This window comes from Antedon bifida, chromosome 10 (assembly GCF_963402885.1).
Source record: "Antedon bifida chromosome 10, ecAntBifi1.1, whole genome shotgun sequence".
NCBI lineage: Eukaryota > Metazoa > Echinodermata > Crinoidea > Comatulida > Antedonidae > Antedon > Antedon bifida.
In genome coordinates, this window is record NC_136235.1 from 16,579,136 (window position 1) to 16,596,610 (window position 17,475).

General features: G+C 33.1%; 4 protein-coding genes across 7 annotated transcripts in view; 1 reads left to right on the forward strand and 3 right to left on the reverse strand.

Annotated features, from left to right (window-relative positions):
• Positions 1-506: 506 nt before the first annotated feature.
• The window catches only part of LOC144854866 (signal peptide peptidase-like), an 83,741-nt gene continuing 66,772 nt past the window's right edge, over positions 507-17,475 (reverse strand). Inside the window, exon 10 of the transcript XR_013614712.1 lies at positions 507-529. The gene's annotated coding sequence lies outside the window, so the exon portion shown is untranslated. The remainder of the gene's footprint in view (positions 530-17,475) is intronic.
• On the reverse strand, positions 1,348-9,611 carry LOC144854855 (ATP-dependent RNA helicase DDX24-like). Of its 2 annotated transcripts, none has more exons than XM_078712853.1 (14): positions 9,243-9,611; positions 8,541-8,751; positions 8,029-8,183; positions 6,848-7,165; positions 6,650-6,760; positions 6,259-6,377; positions 5,611-5,732; positions 5,337-5,455; positions 4,703-4,984; positions 4,281-4,398; positions 3,821-3,995; positions 3,195-3,259; positions 2,722-2,820; positions 1,348-2,378 (listed from the first exon to the last, which is right to left on the reverse strand). In XM_078712853.1, exons 1-14 carry the CDS (start codon positions 9,498-9,500, stop codon positions 2,269-2,271), a joined length of 2,262 nt encoding a protein of 753 aa, XP_078568979.1. In that variant the 5' UTR covers positions 9,501-9,611; the 3' UTR covers positions 1,348-2,268. The 2 variants fall into 2 exon arrangements, with proteins under 2 accessions (XP_078568979.1, XP_078568978.1); XM_078712852.1 differs by having other exon boundaries at positions 8,541-8,754; positions 9,243-9,609.
• Positions 9,599-13,371, forward strand: LOC144854868 (replication termination factor 2-like). Of its 2 annotated transcripts, none has more exons than XM_078712868.1 (8): positions 9,599-9,715; positions 10,286-10,380; positions 10,493-10,580; positions 11,082-11,221; positions 11,665-11,743; positions 11,970-12,080; positions 12,217-12,280; positions 12,521-13,371. In XM_078712868.1, coding segments are annotated over exons 2-8 (738 nt in total). In that variant the 5' UTR covers positions 9,599-9,715; positions 10,286-10,378; the 3' UTR covers positions 12,775-13,371. The 2 variants fall into 2 exon arrangements, with proteins under 2 accessions (XP_078568994.1, XP_078568993.1); XM_078712867.1 differs by having other exon boundaries at positions 9,640-9,843.
• On the reverse strand, positions 11,009-17,466 carry LOC144854871 (MRG/MORF4L-binding protein-like). 2 transcript variants are annotated; one of them, XR_013614714.1, is made up of 5 exons: positions 17,275-17,466; positions 16,250-16,371; positions 15,683-15,803; positions 13,958-14,892; positions 11,009-11,034 (listed from the first exon to the last, which is right to left on the reverse strand). XR_013614714.1 is itself a non-coding variant. In XM_078712873.1 (4 exons), the coding sequence occupies exons 1-4, from the start codon at positions 17,360-17,362 to the stop codon at positions 14,750-14,752; spliced, it is 474 nt and encodes a 157-aa protein (XP_078568999.1). In that variant the 5' UTR covers positions 17,363-17,466; the 3' UTR covers positions 13,304-14,749. The 2 variants fall into 2 exon arrangements, 1 of the variants encoding a protein (XP_078568999.1); XM_078712873.1 differs by lacking the exon at positions 11,009-11,034 and having other exon boundaries at positions 13,304-14,892.

The window sequence follows — 17,475 nt, forward strand, 5'->3', positions numbered from 1 at the left end:
TGAAAATATAAATTCAAATTGACTTTCGTGTTGTGCGAATAAAAATTATTATGCCGATTATGTCACAAGCAGCGAACCTATGCATAATTTCACTAGCAAATTCTGGTACTCATTAATTTATGAACCTCGGCCGTTTTTAAGATAGGCCTACAGTACCTAATAAACGAAATATAAAAGTTTGCTTTTATAGAATATATTTATAGTTTCAATTCTCCCGGATTGACAAAAATAAAGCCACGTGGCTCTTTTACAATTTGCTATTTAAAAGAAATACGGTAGTCGTTCGTGAAAAAAAAAAAACTTTTCATCAGTATTGCACGATCGGCAATCGTTAGTTACCGACGTACCAAAATAAGTTAGACGGTTAGATATCACGATGTTTAGTTGGGAGTTTGGAGCTAAACTATGGCTAAAGCTCTGTCTACACTATCAAACTAGTTTGACAAAAAAGTGTGCCCAAATATGGTAATGATATGCTTAAATATTGTAGTGATGTTACATCATCATGTCCATATATGGGCACATCACACTTTTTTGTCACATAAAGTTTGATAGTATACACAAGGTTTTATCAGGGAAAAATATGTTATGGCTTTTTATAAAAAAAAAAACCCCCCTCTTCTAATTCTGAACGTGAAACTAACATTTTTTAGTTGGCTTTACTCCTTCACCAATTGGCCTTCTTAAAACCAAAACTACTCAATAGGCCTAGTCAGGATATGATCATTCTACCTCAATACTACTCCATACGTTTACGCTATTTACACACTAATCGGACAAGAAGGGATTCATCTAATGTTTTTATTGCATGAAACAAAGGCACTTCATCTCAGACAATTCTAGTTTTGAAGTTGCTGACTTCCTGCCTTGGCCAAATTCTCGGAAATTATTCATCGTCTTGCACAATGCAACTAAAAAAAGTAGAATCCTTTATAGGCTATTATTCTAATTTAATAAAAAACGTGGAGTTCATTTGCCAATTATGTGCTGTGCTATATTTTACTCTACGGATGTGAATGAACCAGGGAAATTATAAATAACGAACATATTAAATATGTTAGAAATATAGTAGTTGGCCTTCCTTGTTTAATTGCTTCCTATCGCTGTCTCTTCTCTCTGAGATGGCCATTTTAATTTATTGTATTAATTAATTTCCATTTTGATTTATTTATTTATTTTAAAAATGTTTATGAATTCTATTTATTTAAATTTAATTATTATTTTTGTATGTTAATGTCAAAATGTATTTTTGTGAGGGTCTCTAATGATGGACCACTCTCGTACATAAAATAAATAAATACACAAGTCGACATACACTACTATAACAAAAAGACAAACATATTATCAGACTTAACAAGTTCATATTTAATATTTTAACATCCTCTGGTGATACACGCAAGATATGACATTGAAAAATAACCTTCTGTTTAAATCATATTTATTGTATTGCTTTCCTGCATTTGACTAAATATGCATTAGTCACGAAAAATGTTTAATTTTACTCTTTTTGTTATTGAAACTAGTGTTTTTATGGATCTTTGGTGTCCTCCCCACAATTGCATGGGGACTCGCCGCCTGGAGAGACACAGGGACTCGCCACCTGGAGAGACACAGGGACTCACCGCCGGGAGAGACACAGGGACTCGCCGCCTGGAAAGACACAGGGACTCGCCACCTTGAGAGACACAGAGACTTGCTGTCTGGAGAGACACGGTGACTCGCCACCTGGAGAGACATGGGGACTTGCCGCCTGGAGAGACCAAGGACTCGCCGTCTAAAGAGACATGGGGACTTGCCGCCTGGAGAGACCAAGGACTCGCCGCCTGGAGAGACAGGGGACTTGCTGCCGGGAGAGACACAGGGACTCGCCGTCTGGAGAGACCATGGACTCGCCGCCTGGAGAAACATGGGGACTTGCCACCTGGAGAGACCAAGGACTCGCCGCCTGGAGAGACAGGGGACTTGCTGCCGGGAGAGACACAGGGACTCGCCACCTGGAGAGACATGGGGACTTGCCGCCTGGAGAGACCAAGGACTCGCTGCCTGGAGAGACACAGGGACTTGCTGCCGGGAGAGACACAGGGACTCGCCGTCTGAAGAGACACATGGACTTGCTGCCTGGAGAGACCAAGGACTCACCGCCTGGAGAGACAGGAGGACTCACCACCTGGAGAGACACGGGGACTCACCGCCTGGATTCTGATTATTTTATCTCTTCTTTTTTAACTTTCATCATTGTATTCTGATTATTATATCTCCTCTTCTTATTTACTTTCGTTTATACTTTCTTTTTCTTGTTCGTTTGTTCAGTGTTACTGGTTCTTGTATACTTTGTTTTCCTTTAGCTGTTTGTAACGCATCATTGCTTTCAGTTGAACCTGTGAATGGCATTAGTGACAGATTGTAACATTCATTTAAGTTTTGTCTACACTATCAAACTAGTTTGACAAAAAGAGTGTGCCCAAATATGGTAGTGATATGACACTATCATGTCCATATATGGGCACATCACATTTTTTTTGTCACATAAGGTTTGATAGTGTAGACAGAGCTTTACAGTAGAACCCCTCTTTTGAGATACTTCTATTGTTATTAAAGGGACACGAAAAATACATGTTTTAACACTAAAGGGACATCACTTAGGTGAAATTTTGTTGGGTTCTACCTCTTAATAGGAGATCTATTGTATTACATAAACAGCAACAATTTCTTTTAATTTACCTTGCATGAACGGTATGGAGAGGTGACCTCCTGATGTCAAATAAAGTTGTGAAGATCCTCTTGGAAAAATAGGTGCCTTTAGCATTGCAGTTAACTCTTCTATAAGGGAAATTGCAAAAGTTAACCACATCATATATCATACTGTACAATTGTCAACATTTTGTGTACAAAAGACTTTCCTTACTTGTTAGCTAATGATAATTTACTCATGATAATGTATTGCATGGCTGTGGTGAGTCTGTTGTATTCACAGTGAATAGAAACGAAAGCATAGGGTACATTTCTATTGAGGTAAATTAACATAAAGGTTTTTGCACACATTGTCCCACACCATGTCATGTTAAGGGGCTTGGAACTGATCGTGTTGCAGCCACAGATAAACCCTTCCATCTCCGAAGCTCAGCATCCTGTTATTAGATTGCCCAGCTCTGATTCAAGCTACTTTAAAGTAGTAATTACTCTATTTTACTTACTTTTCTTTCTTTTCATTTCTACTGACTGATGTTTTTGTTGATGAGCATCTCCTAAATCATTATGTCTAAACATCCAGCAGATAAGGCAAATCAAATGACATCAAAATGAATGATTAATTTTGGCAATATTTAGGGGTTTTTATTATTATACAATATTGTTGGGAAATCTTATAAAAATAATTAATTGATATGCCTAGAGAGGAGATAGGCACCACTTGGAGATATGGCTTATGCCTGTGTATCGTATCATAAGTACAACTACTGTATCTCATCTGCTATGCCCCTACGATCCTCTAAGTCATGGGACAACTAGAATTATAACTAGAATTGATATGATATGAAGAGATTATTCTAGCAAATAATCATTAGTGTGTCTTGTAAAAAAGTGGTCATGTTTTAATGTTTTGCATAAAACTACCTTCTAAGGCTGATTGAACATATTTTAAAGCTCTGTCTACACTATCAAGCTTTATTTAAAAAAAATGTCAATTTCATATACGGACACAATGATGAATATCACTATACCATATTTGGGCACATCACACTTTTTTTGTGAAACAAGTTTACAGTGTAGATAGAGCTTTAATAGAAGTTTTGTGATTATTTAAACTCTAATGAAAGGATACAGGAGGTCTTCATCCAGTTGAACATCCATCTCTTTAGCTGCCTTGATGAACCAATCATTATGATGTCGCTTTTTAGCCAGACGATGCTCAATTGTTTCCAGGTCACGAACAGCATCAACACGACCTTTCACCTCTCGTAAATATCTGATTTCAGTTGGGAAAAGAGGAAGATCCTCTGTAAAGAATAATAACATCATTGATAGTTACAAAATTCAAACTGATTATATTATATAATATTATTTATTTATTAGAACTCAATACTATACATATCCAGTGGAATAATAGCTATGAGCGCTCACTGACTAAACCCAGGGGGGCCCATAAACAGTGTCCAGGGAAAAAAACAGGCCCTAACATATGCCGAAAAGACCCAGGGCCTCCAGCGTTGGAACCTGGAGGGCCACTTAGGTTTTCGTAACGCCTCTGCGTTATGCCACTGGTCAGATCGTAATATTATTACCTCTGTTCAAAGTCTTGCAAACTCGCTTGAAGGAAGAGACCTCAACTGGTGACACCAGCATCAAACTAAGTCCTTCTTTGTTGGCTCTTGCAGTTCTACCGCTTCGATGTACATACGACTATATAGACAAACATTTTTTTTTTGTCTTAATCTTTTTTTTTTAATACTACTTTTTCACATACACTAGCAAATACATTATCATTATAAATTATAAAAATCTGTCTTTTTATTGAATAGAAGAAATAAAACCAGTCTAAAGCTCTGTCTACACTATCAAACTAGTTTGACAAAAAAAGTGTGATGTGCTCAAATATGGTAGTGATATGCCCAACTATATTAGTGGTATGACATCATCATGTCCATATATGGGCACATCACATTTTTTTGTCACATAAAGTTTGATAGAGTAGACAGAGCCTTACCTCTGATGTGCGTGGTACTTGATAATGTATAACGTGTTGTACGTTTGGAATGTCTAGGCCTCTGGCAGCTACATCAGTCGCTAATAACACACCCTTAGGGTTAGCGGCAAACCGTTCTAAGTTCTTCAAACGCTGTCTTTGATGCATGGAAGAGTGCAGAGGTAAAGGACAACACTGTAGAAGGGTGAATACTGACACCAATCGTCGTATACAGTCAATACTGTTACTGAAAATGAGTGTTCTTCCAGGATACTGAAGTAAAAAGTAGTATAGGTAGATATCCTAAAAGAAGAAAAAGTAGAATAAAAAGCGACAAAATCAGTAATGATCACATACATTATGATTGATGCAACACTTCCCATATATGGTGTCTGTTGAAATGTTAATAAACATTCATGAAATACATGTTCTTTTTAAAACATTATAAATATGGTAACAGTTTATTGGCATTTTTATCATTAGACTTATTTTATATAGGCCAACCATGCATAATGTACCTGGCTGTGTAGGCTTATGATCACAAGAATTGGATAGAAACCATCAAAAACAGTGAGAGACCATACTTGAACAAAGTATTTTTTTCGAACTACTCTCGTTCTAGCTTCTCTTTGAACAAAATACATAAAGTACTAACCTTCTCATCTACATCACAAACAATCTTCGTTTCAATCAGTCTTTCAGCTGTTCCCTGTTTTCTTGTTAAATCACATAACTTTGCATCAGAACGAACACCTATTTTTTCCATTAATGAATCTAAAAATATTATAAATATAAGTTCAATTTATCATATAGAAAATATAAGCATAACACAGACATTTTTACACCAGTCAGTTGTAATTACAACTCCCTGTTCACACTACATATAAACTATTTCACATATGTGTTTTAAATGTAAACAAAATTAGTACCTAATTTTTCTTTCTTATCTGATTTATATCGATTTAAAAACTTCTTTCGATTTGGACCCAAGTGGATGAGGCTCAAAGTTGCTGAAAACACAAATGACTGTCGTTTATTGCGAATACTTGACCTAAAAATAAAAAAAACAATATTTAATTTATTACAAATTACATGATGATGTTTTTCAATAACGAAGCAAACTAAATAATGTTTTTATCAAGTTATGAGGTGTTCAAAGACCAGTATAACAAAGTTTTATAGACTTCTGAATAATACCTTACAAGTACGTAGTGTACATGCCATTGTAATAAGGTTTTGCACTTTATTGCTTGGAGATTGTATTTATTATATATTTATTTATTTCATACTCATCCAACAGTGAGCACAAACTCGCCAATTACAGGATGGATAAACTATTAAAGTATAATTTGAGGCTTAGAGAGTGGAGTTGAAAGAGTCGTGAGTTACAACTCTGGCACTAGGTCAGGATTGAACCCTGAACCTTGGGATTGGAAGGCAAGCATATTAACGACAAGCTACAGCTCCACTCCATATTTTTACCAAGTATTCATATAAAATATAAATTTCTGTATCAGTACAGAGATAAGTACTCAAGCTTCTATAAAACAGTGAAACAATATAAGAAAAAAACTTGCCCATTCAGGATATCTAGAATATTGGTAAGTTCTGCATAATGGCCTTTCTCCACCATCCTATCTGCTTCATCAATTACAAGAAAACGAGTCTGCGACATGTGCTTAACGTGTGGTGCCCCCTATACAGATCAAGAACATAACATAGTAGTAGTGTATGTCAGTAGAAAAAGTACAAAAATATTATTTACAAGTGATTAAAAATTGTTCCTGTCTATTTTACTATTACCTGTACTCTTTTCTGTATTCAGAGTGCTATCTAGGGTAGGGGTCAACAATAGAAATGGGCACAGAAAAAAATAAATAAAAACATATATTGCAACCACCATATGTGGCATTAATATCTACATTGTTACAGACAATTTTAAAACTGTTTTAAGACGAGCTAACTTACAGATTCATATAATTCCCACAACCTGCCAGGTGTTGCCACGACAATCTCTGGTCGCTTCTTCAGTATACGCAACTGTTTCTCTGGTGCCATTCCACCAACAACAACTGCAATCTATGAATAAAAACAAAGCATTCCATGCAGTTTAAATTATTGTAAAACTAAACTGATAACAGACATAATATGTATGTTAACATTTACCTTAATGTCTGTATATTTAGACACATTTTGTAGATGTTTGGCAACTTGAACAGCCAACTCTCTCGTCGGTGTTAGCATCAGACACATAAACGTTTCATCCTCATTTATCTTCTTTATTTTCGGCATCCAATCTTCATTCTCAATATCATCATCAACTTTAACCAGCCCTACATCCTCTGTGTCTATTGCCACATCTTCCTCCTCTTGCATATCTTCTGGTTTTGTATTAGCTGTTATTTTTATTTCACTTATACTTTTCTTAAGATGAAGAATGTGACTGAGGATGGGCAGACTAAATGCAAGTGTTTTACCACTGCCCTGTGGAAAGTATGAAAAATTAATTATATTCATTCTTTATTTAGCAATAGCAAAGCAAAGAAAATAGCTTTTGCTAATCAAAGGTTTGCCCCATACTAACAAATACATTTACTAAGAAGAATAACACTGAAATAGCAAAAGCATACATATCAATGAAATTAACATACACTAATAAAGGACATAAACAAAACAACAACAGAAACAAACGATGGGCCACCATTAATCAGTATCTTGATTATAAAAGTTCTGTTACATTTTTAACATTATTTTTAGACTTAATATTCTTTATATCTGAAGGCAGGTTGTTCCAAAATATTGAAAAAGTGTAAGAGATTTTAAATTGGTGTGTGTTATCTTGAAGACAATATAAAGTGTAAAACTTCAGCAACACTACACTTAATAAACAACCGATTCAGTCAAAGCTAAATTGTTTAATAATTAAGAAGGAGGATCTTAATAACTTAAGTTTTTAGTATTGTAGGCCTTCTTTGATGTTTATTAACCAATTAATTAATATTTCCTGTCACCCATTGGTGTTTGTTGTTTTTGTATAATTTGATCACTTGATCTTGAAAATGGCTCCATGATGGTTCCGAAATGTCGATCTTTTTGTTTTTTGTCATTAAATTTTATTGTAAAGTTATATAGTAAGCGTCTATTTATTCGTAAAATGTTAATGTAGAAAATAACTAAAACACTAAAAGCCAGAATTTTTACAGAAAAAAGGGGAAAACATCGTCATGATCAAGTGTAGTTATGGCAAATTTATCATCAGTTCTTTAAAATGGGGCTTCAGGCTAATCTTCAACATCCATATATTTTCAAATAAAGAAACTGAAGAAAATTAATTGTTGATATCTTACAGTTTCTGCTGCACCTATGATGTCACTCTTGTTGTTCATAGCTGTTGGGATTGTTTCATTCTGGATAGGTGTAGGGGTTGTGAAACCTTGTTCTTTAAGTGCTTTCAGTAAAACGTCTGGTAGTTGCATCTCCTGCCAAGCTGACATGTCAACCTCTACAATGTAAATTGTACCATTAAACTAATGGGGGTGTTCTAATATATATTTTGAGTCGTACTGTAGTTATCTTTTTGACAGAACAAGGTCAATATAAGTTTATCTGTGTAAGCTATGCCAAAATTTGCTTAAATTTTACTATTAATGAAACTGTGTTTGTAGCTAGTGTTCAATACTTACTTGATTAACATTTACCATTATTTTACATATTCTATTACAATAACAAATATGAATAAGATTCAAATATTTTTTTGGGACACAAATCAGTCATACAAATTTGGTTACAATACTAGTAAACATGATTGTACTTGACACAATAAGAGGACGTTTGAAAAGCTCTCAGAAATTAAATGTACCAGGTATATTTTGAACTTTGTGTTCTCTCTTCTTCTTTCCCTGCCGTCGTCTTATCTCTTCAATGATCTTTTGCTTGGGAGTTTTCTTCAACGTTTTCTTTTCTTTAGTTTGTTTCAAGTCCAATTTGGCCCTTTTAGATGGCAAGGTATAACTTTCGCCATTGTCTTTCTTGGTGACATCATTTGTTCTCTTTTTAGTTTGCTTGGCTTTCTTCTTTATAAACACAAAGAAAAATAATCTATCAATCAGTTATTTTTAATCACTGTGGCAAAATATGAGAAATATAAAATAAATCAAGTACTGGTGGAATAGTATTAGTACCATATCTCTAGAGATAACAAGAAGTTTTAGTTAAATATATTCGATTAGTTTAAACTAATTAAACAATGAATAAACCCCATGGAGAAAATTAGAATTTTACTTTACAATATAGGCCTAGGACTAATAATAAATAATATTTGATAATAAAAACAAAAAAATGTAACCAAATACTAGGCCTATAAATAGTATACATAAATATTTCAAGTTTTCCAAAGTAAAAGTAAATACAACAGTTACATTAATAATTATTATATTATTATTTATTATAGGTTTATATAGATTGATCGATAATTGTATAATTATGTGGCTGACAAATATCCTTGTAAACTGTGTAGGCATAATGATTGCAAAAAAAGGGTCGAAACGACCATACTCTGTACCTTCTTAGTGAGTTTTGTCGTCTGTGAGATTGGTTCACTTTTTGATTTTGATGAAGCTAGGCCTGACTCACTAACTCCCGTAATTTCATAATCAGTAAGAACTTCTAGTCCCATAAAACCATCAAAGTCTCCATCTGAAAGTAAATTGGTATCCAAATCGACTGGTTTCCATTGTCCTTTCTCAATTATATACCCAGAATTTTCTGCTTGTTTGACTTTCACTTTTTTCCTCATGTTAAACTTTGTGGAGGCTGACATGTTGGGTCATAGGGCATTTAAAAGACGTCTATGGCCGACTATTCCATTTCAATGGAGGGTAAGTCTTCCTGAGAAACGTTATTGTCATACATGACGAAAGGCACAAACATTATTCGGCTGTTCATACTTTGATCACTTCCTGCAGCGCATTTATGTCTTGTGTTACGATGCGAGTGACTCCTCAATCAAAAGAAGTCAAAGGCTGGCCTAGCTAGGTAGATCAATACCAGATAATTTTGTTTTAAATACTGATTAATTAATATTCTTAATTTTAATGGGAGGAGATGGAGGAAGTATACCTGGTCGTCAGGACCTTGTTCGGACAAAAAAAAAACCGGAACAGGTATTTCATTTCTTATTAAAACACTAAAGACTAATATGTAAAGACTAAAGTTTCTAAAGTTAGGGGCCTAGGCTAGCTAGCCTAGGCCTAGGCTATTCTAAATTCTAGGCCTAGGCTAGGGCCATGCACGGTTTAGGGAAGACTACGTGGTGTGGTCAGATATGGTACCAGGCCTAGGCCTAGACATTTAAATTTAAATAGAGTCATATGATACAAGGTGTGTTTTGAAGTATGGATATGTCTTCATTCAAACATTTTATTTATAAATTCTAGGCCTAGTACATTTTCTTTTTGATTTTTTGTAAAATATAAATGTTAAATGTATTTAATTAATTAATAATAATATTGTTTATTTTATTTTTTAAAAAGTATTAATATTAAATTTTACACAGTTTGATAATTTAAATATGTACTTATTTAGCCTACTATTTTATTATTTTAGGCTCAAAAAGAGTTTGAACGTGTTGCTAAGTGGAGACATTGTAGTATCACCCAAGAACCACTCAGGCAGCCAATTGTGGCGTGTCAACTTGGAATGTAAGTTTAAAATACTTTTTATCCATGACAATTAAAAGTAAAGAGGAAAGCTATGGTTGCAATATTGCATACAGTTAACATATTTTAATTATAAATCTTTTTTTTCTATCAGGTTATACAACAAAGAATCGGTGTTAGAATTTTTGATAGAAGTTGAAAAACCAGCCAATAGCAATTGTGACCACATCAAGTCATTAAAGGTATTTATTTTTTTTTTCATTTTTATCTGAAATCAGCCACATGATTTTAATTGTAAACTGTTCAACCTATTAACCTCTAAATAATCAATTAACCTAAATAAGTTGAATCTAAACCTCTTAATAATCTCTTTAATTTAACAAAAATGTTGCACCCAATCTTATAGTACTGTACATGCTTGGAGTGTACATTTCTTGGAACAATCTGCTTACGATTTAGCAGTTTTTAATACTGCTTTTTGTCTTATATTTTCAAATTACAGTATAAGTTGTAATATTAATTCCTAAGTATACAGCAGGTATAGGCTTTTACTTATTATTCTCATTGACAAAATTAGGAATCTTATATAATTATACTTTGGTATTTTAATTTCTGTATCTAATGCTCATAGGCTCAAAAGGCGTATCACTACCATATTATATGGGCATATCACTACCATATTTGGACATATCACTACTATATTTGGGCATATCAAACAAAGATTAAACTTATTTTTCCTGTAGGATATAAAAGACCTGAATCTGACAGATAATCCTACATTTAAAAAAGATGAGATAATGAAAGGTGGCGGTGTTTACAATGACACTTTAATAGCGGAATACATTTGTCCAATCACAGGCTTAGAAATGAATGGACGATACAAGTAAGTTGCAAATTGTTTTCAGGTAGAATGATGCAAATGGTTCAATTAGATAATTAACAAACAAGACGCATATTCACCAATTATAATAGGATAACATACAATTCAGTCTCATATGAGACTTAGGCAGTCACACCCTTTTTTGGGCTGTAAAGCTCCATCTACACTATTAAACTTTATGTGACAATAAAATGTGATGTGCCCATATATGGACATGTCATATCACTACCATATTTGGGCACATCACATTTTTTTTGTCAAACTAGCTTAAACAGAGCTTAAGGAAAATCTTGTTACCGCAACACTTGAACCCTAGATTAGTAAGCAAGCATGTTTCAAATGCATCAAAATTCACTTCAACCACAACATCTTTCAAAGAATGTTATACAGGAATCTTTTTAAATTCAAATTAAATGAGTTAATGTATGAACTTATTTATTTTGCAGATTTGGTTTTCGTTGGAAATGTGGATGTGTGTTTGCAGAACGGGCCTTAAAAGAAATCAAGTCAGATACTTGTCATAATGTAAGTTCTTAAGCTCTGTCTACACTATCAAACTAGTTTGACACAAAAAGTGTGATGTGCCCAAAAATGGCAGTGATATGCCCAAATATGGCAGTGATATGACATCATCATGCACATCACATTTTTTTGTCACATAAAGTTTGATAGCGTAGACAGAGTTTACATTTTTTTTTATAATTTAGATACATACTTACATTGATAAAATCGTTATTGATTTCTTCGACAGTGTGGTAAACCATTTGATGAAGATTGGATAATTTTAAATGGAAGTGACGAAGATGTTGATTTAATGCGAACAAAGATGGAAGAGCGCAAGGCACGGCTTAAAGCAGAAAAGGTAAACAAAAATTAAAGTTAGTATGGTATACTCTATTTCTACTGTCATTAAAATGCTCAAAAATAGCTATATGTTGATACCACTAATAATCTGTGCGATATAAAATAAATGTTAAAATATTCTTTCATTTTGACAGAAAGCAAAGAAGGCCCAAAAAAGGAAGTTAACAGATTCGTTAGAGCAACCACAAACATCTACAGGTAAAACATAATATTTTCTTATTCATCATGAGACCATCAATTACTTTAAACATTGTCCATTGAACTACTGGATGATCGTGTTTTCACATTTACGTTATCTTAAATGCAACTCCCCTACCACTTCCACTAAAACATGGCATATAAATTGTTTTTCAGGATATTTTGGTGAAAAATTAATAGAAACCTATTATTTCATTCCTTATATACTAATTAATTTGTACTGTGTGTGTTTGTTTTTAGGCTCAACTGAAGATCAAAAAACTATAGACACAGTTAGTAAAGGGGTGGAAGAAAAGAGCAAAGATGTGTTCAAAGTACCTGCTGTTTTAACCTCATCAACAAAGAAAACACACCTCAATAAGAAGGTTGAAACCGATAAAGAAAAGACACTTGAAAAGAAAATGAAAAAGCAAAAAGAATTGAAAGACATTGAAAAGAAAAAAAGAGATTACAATCCAGAAAAGAGTGAAGTTTATAAATCATTATTTTATTAATGGAACTTGACATTTGAATTGGAATAAAAAAGGGGCGAAATATGTACATTTTATAGTTTAATCTTTGGCATCATGGCCAATAAACAGGTAAAATGATTTATACATTGCTATAAGAACTTCATATGGTAAACTATCAAAAATAAAAGGGAGACTATTAAAAGTTTTGTAAAGTAGATTTGTAAATATTGTACAGTACTTACTTACCAATTAAATAGCAAGTTAGTACACTATTTTTTAAAAAAGTGTTATATTATGCCAAAAGGCGACGAAGGAAAATGTCTATTTTTATCATATGGGCACTTGATTTCATCCGTGATAACCCCTCCCCAAACTAATCTTTTGGATCAGTTCTCCCAGAGAGGGAGCATGCTGCTCATACAGTAGTAGAATGAGTTCCTAATAGAATACACAGCCGTTCAACTGGGCAGCTTACAAAGGATCTGCTATACATAGAGAAGTGTATACTGTTTAGATTGTATATGTGCTATATAAAGTATAATATAAATGATCAAATAGTGTGGTGTGTAATCAAATTAAAAGACAATTGAGTTTGCAAAGGAATGTATTTTATTTTAATAAATCATGGCAGCAATTTCACCTTACTTGAATTTATATCTTCTGATATTTATGCATTGCCCATGGCAACATATTACATACAATAAAAAAAACTGTAGCATACTCAAGGTATAATCATAGAGATATGATTATATGACTATAATATCTCTATGGTATAATTCATGTTTCAACATTTCTTTAAAAACGTTAGATTTAATTGTAACTGTAAATCGGACATTAACCACCCAGTCCAAAGCAATCTCATTCAATAATAGACTCCCATTGTTAAAGTTGGGTGGGGACAATGTTGGGTGGGATTGTTTTATCTACTGTAGCCCTACAATAGATTGTAAATACATTGTCACTTCTTATTCATTCCATTCTTATAGAATTCCAGGATCGATCCCAATTCCACAAGATAATTCAATTTAATGTATTTTAAATTGCAAATATCACTGGTGGCTTATGTCCTTTGAAACTAAACTGTAACAAACTAAGAAACCAATTTATAAAGCCCTACCTACACTATCATACTTTATGTGACAAAAAATGTGATGTGCCCATATATGGACATGATGTCATACCACTATCATATTTGGGCATCACTACTATATTTGGGCAGGCAAACTAGTTTGGTAGTGTAGACAGAGCCTTAGGGAAAAAAATCATGTTTCTTTGCTATACGATTACAATAAATGTTTCTTTTTTCAAATTATATTTGAAGTTTAAATTATTTGTTTATACTTATTGTTTGTAATACTATGTAAACATCTAGAGCAAGCAAAATATTTAATTTGAATACACATACATTATAAATAACGGCATAAAGCATAGATAATATCCCTGTCCATAAAGTATGATATAAAAAAGTATATAAAAAAATATACATTGATTAAAAGCAACAATATAAGGTAATTAGAAAATAACCATAGGTGCAGCTTACTGTAACATTAACTTCCCAAAGTCTCCCTGATTTTCTAGGCAGTGTCTCAAGAGAGAAACTAACATTTTGTTTTAAATGTTGAATTAAAATTGTCTATCAGCAGGCTATAAATTATTAGTTACTCTTTAGCAAAGATTGATCATACCGACTGCATGATATTGTTGGGACAGTATCACATCGCTCCTCTCATTCCTATCTACTGCATATACTGCATCAATCCTCGTCATTTCTGTTTTAATTAATTATTTAATTTAATTAATTAATTTTGCCTGAACTTTATAGACAGCTAGGCATTTAGTTGCTCAAGAATTAAATTCACTTTAGAGGTACTATAAATAAAGCTAGAGAATACTGTTTTGTTTCACGTTTTTGGCAACCAGCATACTTTATTTGCTGAATAGCGCCACCTATAAAAGCGCATAAAATTGCAAGATCTTGGAGAATTCACGGCAGAATCAAATTCTGTTGCCGTTATCTTCATCTGCGACGTTTCACTACTACAGGATCACTTGGACTTGCTGCATTGTTTCGTGTTCGTTTGCCTCTCTTTGGTGTGTCTTTTTCTCCACCTAGTCCAGGTGGAATGGCTGAGGGCGGTCTTGAGGGTGACTTTACACTGCCTGAATTGTTTTAAGAAAAGCATTGCAATTATGTTTTCTTGAAGATGAATACATATACATGTCATTATATCCAACTTATTAGTGGACCCAGCCGGTCAGTTATATGTTTAATTAGTAGTGAGGTGGAGTAATAATACTAAAAAACCACTGAAGTAAAAATCACTTATGAATTTGCTCAGTCAATCCTTTTATTGTAAAACATAAATCTATCATTTTAATTAACTATGTTATTGTTTATTCTCAATTTGCTATTTCTGTTTCAATCACTGTGACCATTTCCTGTCTATTGTCTTGTACACAATAAGGTAGCTTTTTTTCTAAATTCTTTATAAATAAACAGAAGTGTAGTATGCTTTTATTTGGCATATAGAACTTTGGCTAGAAACATCCAAGACATCTTAGACGTGTATTCAATCTACTGTATTTTTTTGGCTCCAGCATTTTTTAGGTAAGCTTGTATTAGTGTTTTTTTTCTTTAAAAAGGTCTTTTTTTGTATTTAGGCCTACAGTATTAATAATTGTTATGATTCTGTACTTTGTTAATTACAATAATTGTCATTTCTATTTGGTTGCTTTGTTTTGTGGAATCTTGTTTTGGAATAACATACAGTATTTCAATATTAAGACTAACATTAACTTTTATGTTCTTGTTTAACTTTAACTTAAAATATATTGTATATGCATCAACATGTTATGCACATTTACTGGTAATTCCATTTACTCAGCTCTGCATTGCTTGATTTTGTTTGTGCTAAAAATGAAATAGGAAGACTGAAATAAAATACAGTACCTTCATCATTGGTTAATATTGTTGACGTCTCATCTTTGGCTCTCATTAAATAACCAAAATCTGATTGTGGCAAGTCAAAATCTTTTTCCTTATTTGGAAATGGTACAATCTCAGACTCGTGCTAAGAAGAAAGTACATTTTAGATATGAATACTGAATGTTATTAAAAATGGTCACTAACTCATAATTTGTCAAGGTTTACTCAAAGTTAGTTTGAAAATAAATCATAAATTAAGATGTATTGTCCCTCGAAAACATGAAAAATGAAGATTAATTAAATCAGACATTGAATAGGTTATTTTGTAGTTTTAATGAAGTTAATCACTTTCATAGTCACTTTGCTTTAAATTACAGTTTTTTTAGGTAAATATATTTTTTTGCGATCCAATTTTTGGTCAAAGTGGATAACTATTAGGTGATATTAAAATGGCATATTAAAAAAACAAAATTGAGAATTTTTTATTCAGGGCGACAATAAATCTTTAATTTAAGCTTACTGTAGTAGATCTTTTTGGGAAAATCAATATTGTCTAGGCCTATAATATGAATTTGAACCGGTCAAACCTACCAGAGCTGCAAGGTCATACATTGTAGATAGGTGTTTCCATATTTGTTGTGATGTTAATTTCTTTCCAGTCATTTGAGTGAGTTTTTCATGAATGCACAACATGTGAAAGTTTTTGTTTACACCTGATAATAAGATTATTCAAATTAAAATGATTTCAATATACAGCAGTGCAATAATATACAAATAATTAACGTTTATAAGGGAGTGCGATGGTTCAAATAATTTCATGAGGTGAAAGATTAAATTCTATTTTCACAAGGTGAAGCCTGGGTGTGAAAATAGAAATTCATATTTTGCCGATTTTTGTACCATTACATTTATAAACATACATTATTTGTTTTATAACTTTTCTTGTTGTAAAGGATAGATTGTGCCGTGCGCATCACTGTTCCGCTATTGGAATGAAAAATAAGTATTATTCCACAATCATTATTTATAGTACGTACTATTGCATGCCATGTGATGCACAATGGTCCTATCAAATGAAATTTATTTAGGTGTTTAATATTTATTATAACACACCTGGAGTAGATTCTCGTCATTTTATTGGAGGATTGTGGGTCATGTAATAATATTCTAATAGCTAAAACTTCAATGAATTGAATTTTAGTTAGACTACATGATTAAAAAATCAATGGCATCTAAATATAGTAAAGCCAACTCAGACAGCGTTTTAAGATGAGATCCGATGAGGCCTCTAGTCAGAAGAAAAATACATGGATGTTTTTATTTTTTTCTGATACTATAGATAGTTGATGGTATTCACTATTTTTGGATAAATACAACATCGCAAGCCATCCATTCGCTTTTCCAAACACAAGACCAGGAATTCAGTAGAAACATTTAAAACTGTACTGTTGTACAGTAATTTAGTCATGTGTGGGAGCTGTTTGCTTCATGTTTTAAAGTCCATCAAGTTGCACATGCGCCCCCGCCTCGCCTATCTTTCCCTATCATCTGCTCCTCTCTCCGCTATGCACCTGCAAAAAAAAAACTTCGTTTAGTCATGCACATGTTATGCCTACCGACGGGTTTGTGGCCTCTCATCGCGTGAAATAAATTGACCTCCATATCTACAGTCCAATTTAATGGCTCCTCTCCAATAATTGCCATTTTTAAATGATATTTTAAAGAAAATTGTCTCGTTGACTTTTTTTTATTGTGTTGTGTTGACTAAACTACACATCATTATTGTTAGCTACACACAGTGTGTGGATCGTGCCGTT